The 14133-nt window shown below is 34.0% G+C and overlaps 1 protein-coding gene and 1 long non-coding RNA gene across 2 annotated transcripts; both read right to left on the bottom strand.

The window, feature by feature from the left end:
* Window positions 1-8700: 8700 nt before the first annotated feature.
* Window positions 8701-9243, bottom strand: LOC133696403 (uncharacterized). Its single transcript, XR_009842670.1, has 3 exons — window positions 9088-9243; window positions 8853-8991; window positions 8701-8768 (listed from the first exon to the last, which is right to left on the bottom strand). It is a non-coding gene; the product is annotated as an uncharacterized LOC133696403 (long non-coding RNA).
* A 4000-nt stretch (window positions 9244-13243) lies between these two features.
* On the bottom strand, window positions 13244-13715 carry LOC133695788 (uncharacterized). The gene has a single exon (XM_062117730.1). The coding sequence runs from the start codon at window positions 13651-13653 to the stop codon at window positions 13420-13422; it is 234 nt and encodes a 77-aa protein (XP_061973714.1). The 5' UTR covers window positions 13654-13715; the 3' UTR covers window positions 13244-13419.
* Window positions 13716-14133: the final 418 nt, after the last annotated feature.

Genomic DNA, 14133 nt, shown 5'->3' with positions numbered 1-14133 from the left:
TCTACTTTGTGAAGATTATGTAAATATTTAACATGTTTATGTAGTATACTTTTGTGCAAACCTTGATGTACTTATAAAGGTTTAGCTTAGCATGTAGTATTTTTAGTTATCCAGTAATTAACCATTTTGAAATATTTAAGAACACTTCTTATATTATAAATACTTTCTTTGCATGTTAGTATTCCTTTTCCTTTAAATTTATGATATGATGTGTTGGACTATGTTCATATTGAACTTACTTGTGGGATATATATATATATATTGTGTGGATTGTATGAGGTGTGGAATTATGAGGTTTGATATAAGGTCCAGAATTAAGGGACCTTGTGATAATGGGTTGATTGAGTAAACTGATAGTAGTCGATAACTTGGGATATTCTAAATGCAAACGAAACTCTGCCGATTTTTGGAAAAAAAAAATTACCCTCAAATAAAGAGGATATGTTGGAATCTTTTAACACTGATCGAGTCGTACAGTCAGACTATTACAATAATAGTATTTTAAATTTTATTAATGATAATAATAATAATAATAAATTTCCCAAATTTATTAATTATTATATAAATAATATTAATTATAATAAAAATAATAATATGTATAATACAAACAATAATATTTTTAATTATAATAAAAATGATAATATTTTTAATATTAATACTTTTTTATTATAATTAATGTTATTAAAATTAAAAATATTCTTAGTTGTATAATAATAATAATAATAATTAAAAATATTATTTTTTGTATCATAAATATTTTTATTTTTATTATAATTAATATTATTCATATAATAGTTAATAAATGAAAAATATTATTATTTGAATTGTAAAAAAATTATGTCCTTGAAATGTAAATTCATACCTATGTAAGAAAATAATCTAGGATATTTCTTCTTCATTTCTGACTCTCTCTCCTAGGTTTCTTCTTCTATTTAAGAGTTTCTCCACGATACCTTTACTAACAACACCTTTTTATTAGATAATTCCTTTATACTTTGGTCCATAATTTGCATTGACTGTACCTCCATAGTTAAATCTTCCCATGCTTCCATCGAAATTTATGGCAAAATTCATGCAAGATCCAAGTCTGCTTTCTGCAGCATCAAAACATGAAACACATTATGTATCCTATCTAAATGTGGTGGCAGTAATATTCGATAGGCAACCGTCCCAATTCTTTCTATAATTTTATATGGCCCGATATACTTGGGTGCTAATTTGCCTTTCATTCCAAATTGAATCACATGTTTCCATGGTGCAACTTTTAAAAATACCATATCTCCAATTTGAAACTCTAGAGGTCTCCATCAATTATGAGCACAACTGTTTTGCCGATCTTAAGCTTCTTTCATCCTTACTTTGTCACCTTCACCTTATCAATCGTGATCTGCACCAGTTCAGGTCCTAATAATTTTCTTTCCCCAACTTCATCCCAACATACTGTAGTTCGATATCACCTTCCATACAATGCTTCATATGGTTCCATGCCAATAGTAGATTGATAACTATTATTATAAGTAAATTCTACTAATGGCAGGTGATCCTCTCATTAACCTCCAAACTCTAGAATACAAGCCGCAACAAATCTTCTAAAATTTGAATTGTCTTTTCAGATTGCCCATCAATCTATGGATGAAAAGTCGTTCTTAAATTCAATATGGTACCCAAAGCCCGTTGTATACTCGGCCATAACCTTGATGTAAACCAAGGATCCCTATCAGAAACTATAGAAATTGGTACACCATGTAATCTCACCACCTCTTTAATGTATAATTGAGCTAGTTATTCAACTGAATCCCCCATCTTCATAGGCAAAAACAAAGAAGGCTTTGTCAGTCTATCCACGATCACCCATATGGCATCAAGTCCTTTCCTGCTTCTTGGTAACCTAGATACAAAATTCATAGTGATATTCTCTCATTTCCATTCTAGAACTGGAAGAGATTGTAATTCTCCAGCCGGCTATTGATGCTCTACATTCACCTGCTGATATATGGCACACTTGGCCACATATTATGCTATCTCCCTTTTTGCCACCAGTAACTCTCCCTCAAATCTCTATACATTTTCATGCTCCTTGGATGGATCGTCAATTTAGACTTATGAGCTTCTTTTAAGACTTCACTTTTAAAAACCTTATCATCAGGTAAACATACTCTATTTCCCATAACTACGAGCCTCTTTTTTTACACTTGAAATAAAGAGTCTTGGCCTACTTTTACATTGTTCATTTCTTTCATCACTTCAGGATCTTCACCTTGAGCTTTTCGAATCTTTTCTCTCATATCAGATTATTGCACTAACGTTGCTAGTAATATTCCTCCTGAAGTCACATCCAAATTCACATTTAGCTCACTTAGCACTAGTAAACCACTAATAAAAACTTTATTCTTTCGACTCAGAGCATCTACCACCACATTTGCTTCCCCAGGTGATAGTCAATAATACAATTATAATCTTTGATTAGCTCCATCCATCTCCTATCACTACCAGAAAATTGATAAATACAAACGGAAATACCGAGGGAATATTTCCGTCGGTAAATTTCCGAGGGATTTTACCGACGGAAATATTCCCTCGGTATATACCGAGGGAATTACCGTGGGAAAAAAAAATTAAAACAAAGCAAAAAAAAATGATGACGTGTCATTTTTACCAACGGAATTACCGACGGAATCACCGACGGAACAAATTCCGTCGGTGATTCTATCGGTAAATTTGTTGGTAAATTGTGAACATTGTTCATCATGTTAATTACAAAGGGAATCACCGACGGAAAATTCCGTCGGTATTTTCCAGAGAGTAAATCACCGACGGATTGAAAAGTCGTCGGTGTTATTTGGCGGTTTTCTGAAAAAATTCAATTAATTTAAAATTTTCATTTAAATATTACAGACGGAATCACCGACGGATTGAAACATCGTCGGTAATTTTTTGGCGGTTTCTGAAAAAAATTTACGAAATTAAAAATTTAAATTAAATATTACCGATGGAATTACCGACGGAATAATTAAAAAATATTAATATTTAATTATCCGTCGGTAAATCCGTCGGTAAAGCGTCCCAATAAAAAGCTTGAATGCCCTTATTTCACAAGAGACAGACCCGTTTCTTATTCTTCTTCTTCTTCTTCTACTTCTTCTTCTTCTTCTTCTTCTTCACTATATGTAAAAAACATCATTAAGGTATGTCTTCTTCTTATTCTTCACTTTATGTAAAAAACATCATTTCTTATCTATTTCTTTCTCTTCTTTTCTCTCCTCATCTCCTTCTCTTTTCCTCCATGCTTGGGTATGTCTTCTTCTTCTTTCTTCTTTTATCCTCTTAGTTTTTTTTTAATTAATATGCTTAATGAAATTTTTTTTCTCTCCTTAGCTTCACTTGCAACTACATTAAGGTAAGATTTTTCTTTTTTCTTCTTTTTTCATGATTTTTTTCACTATATATGTTTTTTATTTTATTTTTAATTGTTTTTGTTCTTAATAATTGTATAAATGTTGTTGTGAGATTTTTTTTTCATATGAGATCAATTTTTAGTAGATTTATTTATAGGATTTTTAAATTTTTAGCAATTGCAACTTCATTTTTTTCATATGAATTAATTTTTTAGTTGAATTTATTTTTTTATTTTATTTATTTGTTGCAAATTTGTTTGAATTGATTTTCTTATTCTTTTTTCCAAGCATTTTGAGTATATATTATACAGTGTTAATTTATGTTAATTTAATTATTTTATAATTTTATAAAATGATTTTTTTAAAAAATGTTTTTCAATAATTACCGACGGAATTCCGTCGGTAAATCCGTCGGTAATTCCGTTGGAAATAAAAAAATTATTACCGACGCGTCTGTTCCATCAGTAAATCCATCGGTAATTCTATTACCAACGGATTTACCGACGGACAAAACATTACCGACGAACGATTTACCGACAGATCATTTCCGTCTTTGATTCCGTCGGTAATATAATTACCGATGGAATATGTGTCTTACACCGACAGAAAAATTCCGTCGGTAAAACTGTTAAATCTTGTAGTGTATGTCGCATATTCAATTCTTTTTGTGACATCAAATATTTTACACTTTTGTGATCTGTAAAAATCTACACTTGTACGCTGTACAGATAATGTCTCCAGATCCTCAAAGCAAACACCACAGTTGCCAACTCCAAATCATGTACCGGATAGTTTATCTCATGTGGTTTCAACTGTTTAGATGCATAAGCGATTACCCTTCCGTGCTGCATAAATACACAACCCAAACCCTTATTGGAAGCATCGCTATACATAACAAATCCCTCTTCTCCTTGTGGTAAAGCCAATACTAGGGTTGAAGTTAGCCTGGATTTTAACTCTTGAAAACTTGTTTTACACACTTTTGACCATTCCAACTTAACTTCCTTTCGAGTTAATCGAGTCATTGGAGAGGCTATTGTTGAAAATCCTTCTATAATATCCAGCTAAGCACAGAAAACTACGAATTTCAGTCACATTCGTAGGTCTTTCCCATTTCAATATTGTTTCTATCTTCTTCGGATCCACATATATACTCTTCTTCGATATTACATGGCCAAAAAACACCACTTCATTTAGTATATTTACATGCATTTTGGGTTTAATAGCCAGTTTATTGATTTCATTAAAATTTGTCAATATTTCAAAAATCCATAAAAAATTTTAATTCTTGAGAAATAATTGTCAATTGTTTGGTATAATTGTTGGACCTACAAGTATGCTGGTATTTAAATATCACGCGTTGATGAGAAAATTCTTAAAATTATTTTAAATATTCACCAATTTTAATTGGGAGTGTTTTTCATCACAATACACGAGTTGTGGAAAACCCTTCCACCTTTAAAGATAGGTGAACCCTGTCAGGGCACCTATATGGATCTTGTCTATAACCATAATAAATTTTTAAAAACCAGATTTATTCACATGAATAAATCTCCATCTCAAGTCATAGACATACCACCATTTAGGAATCCATAAAAAACTTTAAACCACACAATACAGCTTACCTCGGGTAGGGTGCATTAGGGGTGTTAGTACCTTACCCAGCCACAATCAGTCTCTTACCCTTGGAATCCCTGATAAAACCAGTATACTCGAGTTTCCTAGCGACCTTGAACCAAAAAACTAGGTGGTGATTCCCATGACCCCCCGACATGTTACGCCCATATGTGACACTTGGCATTCAAAAGCTAAAAGGATAAGTTAAAGATTGTAAAAAGATTGGATTTTAAAAAGGAAGAAAGGCAATAACTATTCTGAATTTTAGGAAGATATAATCCCTCACTAACCTAATAGGTGATGTCCATAAGGCATACCTCTAGTTTATTTTACATGTTTAATGATGTTTTCAAACTTGCTTTACTGTTATGATGTTCCTTAGTTTTGATTTTGATTAATACATAAAAAATTTGTTTTATTGTTTAAATCTTGTTTTGAGTTGTTTGTTAATGTCCCTGAATACTTAGGTGATGTTTGTTGGATGAGTTTTGATGAAATAAAGTAGTTTTGAAATCTACTAGATGTGGCAGCAAGGTTATGATGTTTTTTTATGTCAGCCGATGCATGTTCTTAGTTTCTAGGATTTGGATGGGTCTTATTGAAGGTTTAAGAAAAAAAATTGAATCCAAATTGCATAAATATGTAGGCTATTTTAAGTTTGTAGTTTTGAAGTTTGGAACCTCTTGCATGATTTTGATGTTATTTGCTTGTTTTTTTATTCAAACATGTTCGGTTATGGTAGTGTGACTTTTTGAAATGAAGAAAACATGTTTTAGAGGTCGAACATGCCAATTTTAGTGGCTTGACAATAGCCGGGTTTTCTAAGGCAATGGTTTATGTTCTTGGTAAAAACATTGGCTCATCTCTATGTTTTGGACCAGTTTTGGTCCATTCCTTTGCATTAAACACTTCATTGGACTTGATTAATTAGTAGTCTAGAGTTCATTTGTATCAATAACAAGTTTTATGAGGTTTTAATCATAGGGTTTTGGTTTTGAACCAAAACCTATTTTGACTAAATCATGATTATTGGTTGATAATCATCGATGCTTGATGCTTAATTATTGTTCAATGATTGATTTCCATCCTTTATGTGCTTTTTATTTCCTAAAATATGGTCTCCATTAGAATTCATGTTGCTAGAATTTGAGTTTTAATGTTTTTCATGTTATTCGAGTTCTTCATTTTTTTTATTTTTTTTGCATTTAATTCGTTATTTTCGAGTTTTTTCATGTTTTTGTGTTTTTTTTGTGTTTAATCTGTTTTTTGGCTTTCGTTTTCTTTTTGAGTTGTTTTCGAGTCAAATCATGATCTTTGGTTCGATTTATGGTTGAAACCAAAGATTTTAGGTCATCCCAGTCAGGTCAACTCGGTCGGGTCAACCCAGTTGGGTCAAGAATGGGTCAAAGGGTTAAGACCCTGTTTAGCTTGCAATATTTTTGCTAAAAGGGTTTCTTGGTTTAAAGATGTGTTTGGCAAACACCCCCTTATGCTTGTTTCGACAGTTTTATTATAAAAAAATTAGGTTTTTTTTTTCAAACATAGCCTGAAAAATTAAAAAAATAACAAAAAAATAATTTTAATCACATCTATCTTTAATTAATTTGTTGTTATTTATAAGTTTATTTTACTTGCAACATTTTTTTCTTACAAACTACAGCTCTTGGACGTGAGCCAAGCCCAATGGAGCTTTTTGTGGACACGCACTTATAGAGTGAAGACTGCCAAAAAGAGGTGCGACAGTTCATTGACTACTGCGCTCAACACTTTGTGGTATGTTCGTTCAACCATTTTCTTTTGTAAATTATTATTTACTTGAATTAAATTTGATGATTTCATTTTTTTATTTCCAAGAGACATATAACAGCTGATTGAGGGAGAGATACGGGAATGATCTTTCGACCCACCTGGATTTTGATCCGGATTTGTGGATGGAGACAGGATCATTTGGTGGACCCCATAGAAATCAGGTGTACAAACTCTCCAACACTACGACCAACTTGTAAATGGCTCGTAGTGTCTCAATTGTTGGGAGCACTACAACATTATCCAGTTTTACCGACGGACCAATTCCGTCGGTGAAAATAATACCGACGGACTCACCGACGTACCACGTCCGTCGGTAAACAGGTCGTCGTTAAATCCCATTTCCGTCGCTAATGCTGCCGCAAATAAAAAAAACCACCTACCGACGGAAACACCGACGGTTTACAGACGGATACGCCCGCGCCAAAAAAAAAGTTTCCCGCGGGAACATTACCGACGGAATAAATTCGTCGGTAATTTCAAGGGTAATTACCGACGGCATTACCGACGGCAAATCTGTCGGTAATTATGGCATGGCTGGTAATTTTGTTGCAACTCTCTGTGTAATACCGACGGATTATATCCGTCGGTGATGCCGTCGGTAATGATGGCATGGATGGTAATTGTTCGGCAACTCTCTGTTAAATACCGACGGATAGTATCCGTCGGTATATCCGTCGGTAGTTATTTAAAATATATAAAAAAAATAATTTATTAATTGTAAAAAACCTTAATAAACAAATAGAAATGCATTAAACATTAATAATGTAAAAGTAATGTTAAATAATATTCATTACAAATTTAATGTGTTTAAAAAGCAAAATTAAACTAGAATAGCGGCGGAGCTGGAGGAGGAGGAGGAGGAGGCTGGTTGTTCCCGGGACCATACGGCCAAAAAGAAGCTGCACAAGTATCGTCACCCATCTTTGATCTCATCTCCATGACTATTTGACGGAGCTCATCATAATTCGTCGAGAGTTGTTGATATTGTTGTTTCAACGCAATGAACTCCTCAGACTGGGTGTTCGATACTGATGGAGAGCTTCCAACAGTTGAGACACTACGAGTCAACCGCAAGTTGTCAGCCGTAGTGTTGGAGAGCCCGTAGACCCTATTTTTATCGGGTCCACCAGATGATCCCGCCTCCATCCACAAATCTGGATCGAAATCTGGATGGGTCGACGGATTGTCCCCATATCTCTCCCTCAACCGGCTATTATAGGTGTCCTGAAAATTCCATCGGTAAAAAAATCATCAAATGCAATTCAAGATGCAATTCAAGAAAATAATAACTTACAAAATAAAATGAATGAACGAACATACCATGAAGTGCTGAGCACGGTTGTCCACGAACTGCTGCACCCCCTTTTGGCGGTCTTGACTCCGCACATGCGTCTCTAGAAACAGCTCCATTGGACTCGGTTCACGTCCAAGAGACGCAGCCTGTAAGGAAAAAATAGGTTGAAAGTTAAATATATTATAAGGAACGACAAATTAATTAACGATATATTTCATTAAAATTAATCTTACCATCCGCTTTGCATGTGCGCTGAATGGGACGGATCTGCCAGTGTGCGTGGTCACCGAACCATAAATTTGCCGGTTCCGGTTGTCGGCGCCAGACTGTGAGCGCTGTGAGAACCGCTCTGAGGTCACGTGCTCAATATATGCCGTCCATATTTCCCCCGAGATGAATGGCGGTTTGAATTCCTGCCAAACCGCCACCTCATTCCATCCTTCAAGACCGTTATCCCTCGCATGTCTTTTTGATTTTTTTTGGGTGTCATACCAAAAATCACGCAACCTACTTCCATAGTAACAAATTAGAATTTAAAACATAAAATTATAAAACAAAAATAAATATTATTTTCAATGTTACCTAGTTGCCGCGTGATTCTCCCATACCCTCCTCACAACATTGTTGTCCGCCCTATCCCACTCAAATTTGTTCTGTGTATATAAATAATTCATATAAAATAAAAATAGTACAAGATATAAAATTATAAAAATTATTTATTAAAAATTAACACCGACCTGAAATCGCTTAAACCATGCATCGATATTAGGTTTCCACTCAGGATGTTTGGAAACCTGGCTCCATTGAAACAATGGAATCTCCATCGACGATTTAAACGCCAATGTTATAGTCCTTGCAGCCTCAATGTTTGTGAACCTGAAATTAAATAAAAGTAGTAATTAATATTAATTAGTTGTTCATAAATTATGTTATAAGTATATAAAAAAAAAACTAAAACCTAAACAAACTTACATTGAGAGGTCATCCTTCCATTGTGCCTGGTACTTGCGGGTGAATTGACCCCGCTGTGAAGGCACACCGCTTCTGCGCTGTGAAACCGCGCTAGAAGAGGCAGCATCACAAGTTGGCGTAGATTCCTCGCTGTGATCAGCACCTAAGGATACGTCCTCCTCGCTGCTAGAAGAACTAGTTGCAACCGTCTTCTGACGACGTGCTGTAGATTTCATTCTACGCATCTACACAAATGTATACGAATAATTACATAATTAACTTCGATTATTTAAAAAAAAATTCGACAGAGTCTCCCCTGTACTGGGGGGTCCCAAGTTGTCGACAAAATCATATTACACTTCCAATTTTATTTCACATCCCGATCCAATCATCCTGGATCTCAACCCAACTCATCATCATCAACATAACATTTTATTCAATAACATCATATAGAATTACAACTATGAACATTCATTGTTAAATTGGTACTAACATTAGATTTAAGTCATACAAATATCCTAAATCAAGATAAACTAATTAAATGCAATTCTATATATATAAATTAACATTTTTAAAATAAATCAACAATAACAATTATATTTATAAATTAACATTTTTAACATAAATTCAACAATAACAATTATAGCAATACAAACAATAATATCCTAAATTAAGATAAACTAATTAAATGCAATTCTATATATATAAATTAACATTTTTAAAATAAATCAACAATAACAATTATATTTATAAATTAACATTTTTAACATAAATTCAACATTAACAATTATAGCAATACAAACAATAATATCCTAAATTAAGATAAACTAATTAAATGCAATTCTATATATATAAATTAACATTTTTAAAATAAATCAACAATAACAATTATATTTATAAATTAACATTTTTAACATAAAATTCAACAATAACAATTATAGCAATACAAACAATAATATCAAAACTAAAAAACTAAAATTAATAAATAAAATTAAAAAACTAAAAAACTAAAAAACACTACACAACACACAACATAAACACAAAACAAACAATACACAAAACTAAAAAACATTATATCAATTCAAAATAAATTTGGGAATAAAAAATGCTTACCTTAATAATGTGTTGAATTTAAGATTTTATCTACAAACAATATACAAAACAAAGAACACCAAAAAAAATAATCATAATTAAAATAAAAAAAATAAAAAGATAAAGAAAAAAAATACATACCTTTTAAAACTACCACCAAAACAATAAAATCCTTCTAAAAGCTAAATATAAATGAGAGAAGAAGAGCAAGGGAGAAGAGAAAGGGAGAAGAGGAGAAGAGAAAGGGAGAAGAGGAGAAAATGAACAAAGTGGGGGGATGGGCGGTATATAAAGCAATATTTCCGACGGAATTACCGACGGAAATTAATTGCACCGACAGCAATTAATTTCCGTCGGTAATTCCGTCGGAAATTAATTGAAATTCGCACCAAAAAGTTTGGAAATCCCGCCAAACTTTTCGATCCGTCGGAAATGCCGTCGGTACGGGTGCAGACGGACATGTGTCGCACATGCATGATCCGTCGGTAATGCCGTCAGTAATGGACGTCGGAAAGTCCGTCGGTAATCGTGCAGACGGACACATGTCAGACATGGGACAAGCCGTCGGTGATTCCGTCGGTATTGGACATCGGAAATGCCGTCGGAATTTCGTCGGTAAATCCGTCGGTGAATGTGGCAAAATCCTGTAATTTGTTTTGCAACTCTCTGTGAAATACCAACGGTTTATATTCCGTCGGTAAATCCGTCGGTGAAAAGGTAAATTTTTCTTATTTTTTTAATGTAACCCTCTCAAAAAATCTTGAATTGCAATCTTACAACACACACAACACGATAACAAAGGCTGACCCTTAAAGAAGAATAAATATTTCATGTTTCAAATTATTACATTATAAAAATAAGGCTTTATAACATGTTTAGTTAGTCGGAATTTTCATCTTCGTCCTCTATTGAATTGTTATCATCAGCTTCATCGCACTCTTCAATTTCGTTATCATCTTCTTCAACAACATTCTTTTTTCCACTAGTAGAGCTCAGAACAACATTCAACTCCTCTGCGTCAACATCAACAAGACTATCGTTGAAAACACGAAAATTCGAATTTTCTTCTAAGTCAATCGACGGAGCAACTCGGTATGGTTCAACCAACTCACTAGCTTGAAAGACTTCATCTATCACACTTGTGTCTTCGTTCTCATCCTGAACAACCTCCACACGACCCTTGGGTTTTGTTTTTAAAATGGATAACCAATCAACTCTTGATCGGTTCTTTCTAAAGGAAGGGGTGTATGTGTAATAAACTTGTTGGCATTGCTTTGCGAAAACAAAGACGTCGTTTACGTTGCGGTGTCTAGCTTTTGAATTGATTTCAACGAGACCATAGTGAGGATCTATTCTGATTCCTCTGTCAGTTGTGTCATACCAATAGCATTTGAATAAAAACACTCTATTTTGCTCGCTATGATATTGCAATTCGATGACCTCTTCCAATCTACCGTAGTAGTCAACTTCAAACTCACTAGAAGTCGATCCCTTAATACAAACACCGCTGTTGTATGTCTTTCTTCCATGCCCGTATTCTTCAGTATGAAAGACATATCCATTGACAAAATATCCATTATAGCACTTGACTTTTCTTTCAGGGCCCAAACATAGTAAAGACAGTGAAATAGCAGCACTACCTCCCATTTGATAAACCTAGCTTGTAAATTAAATACAACAATAATCAATAAACGGATATTATGTAACATTGACTACAATTAATTACATTGCAAGAGATAATGAGTTTGTGATAGGACTTACATGTGTTCTAAACCATGTGGCAAATTGTTCATCTTGTAATTGAAAGATCTGGGATTCGGTCAGCTGTGAGTTATTGGACAGTAAGTATCGTCGATGTTGCCTGCAAGGTATATACCGAACTGTATACCCCGTCGGCGAAACCGTCGGTATATACCGACGGAATTACCGACGGAATAAATCCGTCGGTATATACCGACAGATTTTGAGACGGAATTAGTTCCGTCGGTAATAATTACCGATGGAAAAATTCCATCGGTAATTCCGTTGCTTTTCTCCGGTTTTCTGGTAGTGGAGCTTGCAATCGATATCGACCACCTAGTCTCAGGAGTTCGCGACCTTGTAACAACATACGACCCATCTCATTGAAGAAAATGAACGACTCTCTGCGGATTATGATGAACTCCGTAGAATGGCCATGGATATGAGATCATAGATGGGTTGTACGTGTACGCTTCTTTTTAGCCATATGGTCCCGGGAACGATCAACCTCCTCCAACGCCGCTATTTTTCTAGTTTAATTTTATTTGAACATATAAATTTGTAATGAATATTTGGCTTTTATACTAAGATAATTTATTTTTACATACTTGAATTTTATAAAATTTTATATAATTTTTTTATTTTCTTTTTTTGTTCAATAAATAATTTTAAAAAATATATATATTTTTTAATTATTACGGACGGAGTTACCGACAAACTTTGTTCGTCGTTATATTCCAGAGAGTTGAAAAATAATTACTGCATATGTCATTTCAACTGTTACATCACCGATGCAATAATTCCTTCCGTATTTTATAGAGGGTTTGGAATAAAATTACTCCATATGCCACTGTCAATCACCAAAGAAATAATTCCGTCTGTATATTCCAGTGGAAAAAAAATTGGCTTGCATTTTCCGTCTGTAAAACCATCGGGTTTTTTTTACCGACATTAATGAAATTACTGACAAGAGGAATTTACCGATGGACTGTTTCCGTCTGTAAAATTCATGCTGACGGAATGGTAGAGTAAATACCGACAAAAAATTTCATCGATAAAACTGTTAAATGTAGCAGTGTTAAGAAGCTTGTCATCACTTGTGGTTTGCGGATCTGCTGGTTATATTCATACGTACGTACACTCATGCTTACAGTGCAACAATCAGAGACGCCTCCCACGGCTCATCATTGAGCTCTGTACAGTTCCAAACTTAGTCGGTGAAATCACACCTTGAAGAGCTTCAAAGCATTTCAAGAGCATATTGTATCTTTCAATTCAATGCTAAGTAAGAGGTGATAATGAGGAAGTAAGAAAGATAATTATGACAATACATACAAATAGAAAATGATATATAAATCACAGAAAGTTTATTTGATGAAGTAAGAAGAAGCTCCTGACTCGAGTTCTAGCAACCTCTCCTCGTCTACGTTTAGCAGAGGGAGAATATCGTACAGGACTAAAGGTAACACAACTGGAGGAGGTTATGCATACAAGAAAGCTAAGTGATTAATCACTAGGTCTTTAAAATGGAACTGGTTTCCCCTTAGGATAATCGAGATAAACCCTCCCCTTGTAGCGTTGAGCTGCCTCGTTGCTGTCGATAACTTCTGTTGCAGGAACATAGTAATATGTGGGATGAGCATAGGGAACCTTCATAACTGGTGGCCGCCTCTTGGCCCGGCCGAAGTGCTCATCAATGGCTGCAAAACCCTCCTGCCCAATCTTAACAAGACGATCAGCTGCCTGACGTGCCATGTTAACTACAATTAATCAACACACAAAGACAAGTAGCTGTTTATAGGTTTTGTTTGTTTTCTTGCTTTGGCTAATATGTAGGAGGCCAAGCCAAGCTTTATATAGAAAGGAAAGGTTTGGTTGACAACAGCTGTGCAATGAATAATGTTAGACAGTACTCCTTTTTGTAAATAAAAGCACCCAACATTTGTGTACGATAAAAGTAACCATTGCAGAGAGAAAAATCAATAGCTTTTCTTCGTCTTATCAGTACTGACGATAAAAGCATCACAAAATGAAAAATAGATTATCATCAAAAGTTAATTAATATCATATTTAAACAAAAAAAAAGTAAAAACTATTAGATTTGGATGTTTTCAATACTTAATAAACTTTTTATATAAGAAAATTTTACTGGTTTTTTTATCATCTGATCACCATCGAATGACAAAACCATCACCAAGAGTTTATTATTATCGATTTTGGATTGGAATTGAGTGT

Source organism: Populus nigra, chromosome 6, assembly GCF_951802175.1.
Source record: "Populus nigra chromosome 6, ddPopNigr1.1, whole genome shotgun sequence".
Lineage (NCBI taxonomy): Eukaryota > Viridiplantae > Streptophyta > Magnoliopsida > Malpighiales > Salicaceae > Populus > Populus nigra.
The sequence above is the reverse complement of the archived record's forward strand: the minus strand, read 5'-3'. Positions and strand labels throughout refer to the sequence as shown.

Bases quoted from the DNA above. Each gene is read 5' to 3' on its own strand.
- LOC133695788 (XM_062117730.1), bottom strand. From the start codon at position 13,653: ATGGCACGTCAGGCAGCTGATCGTCTTGTTAAGATTGGGCAGGAGGGT.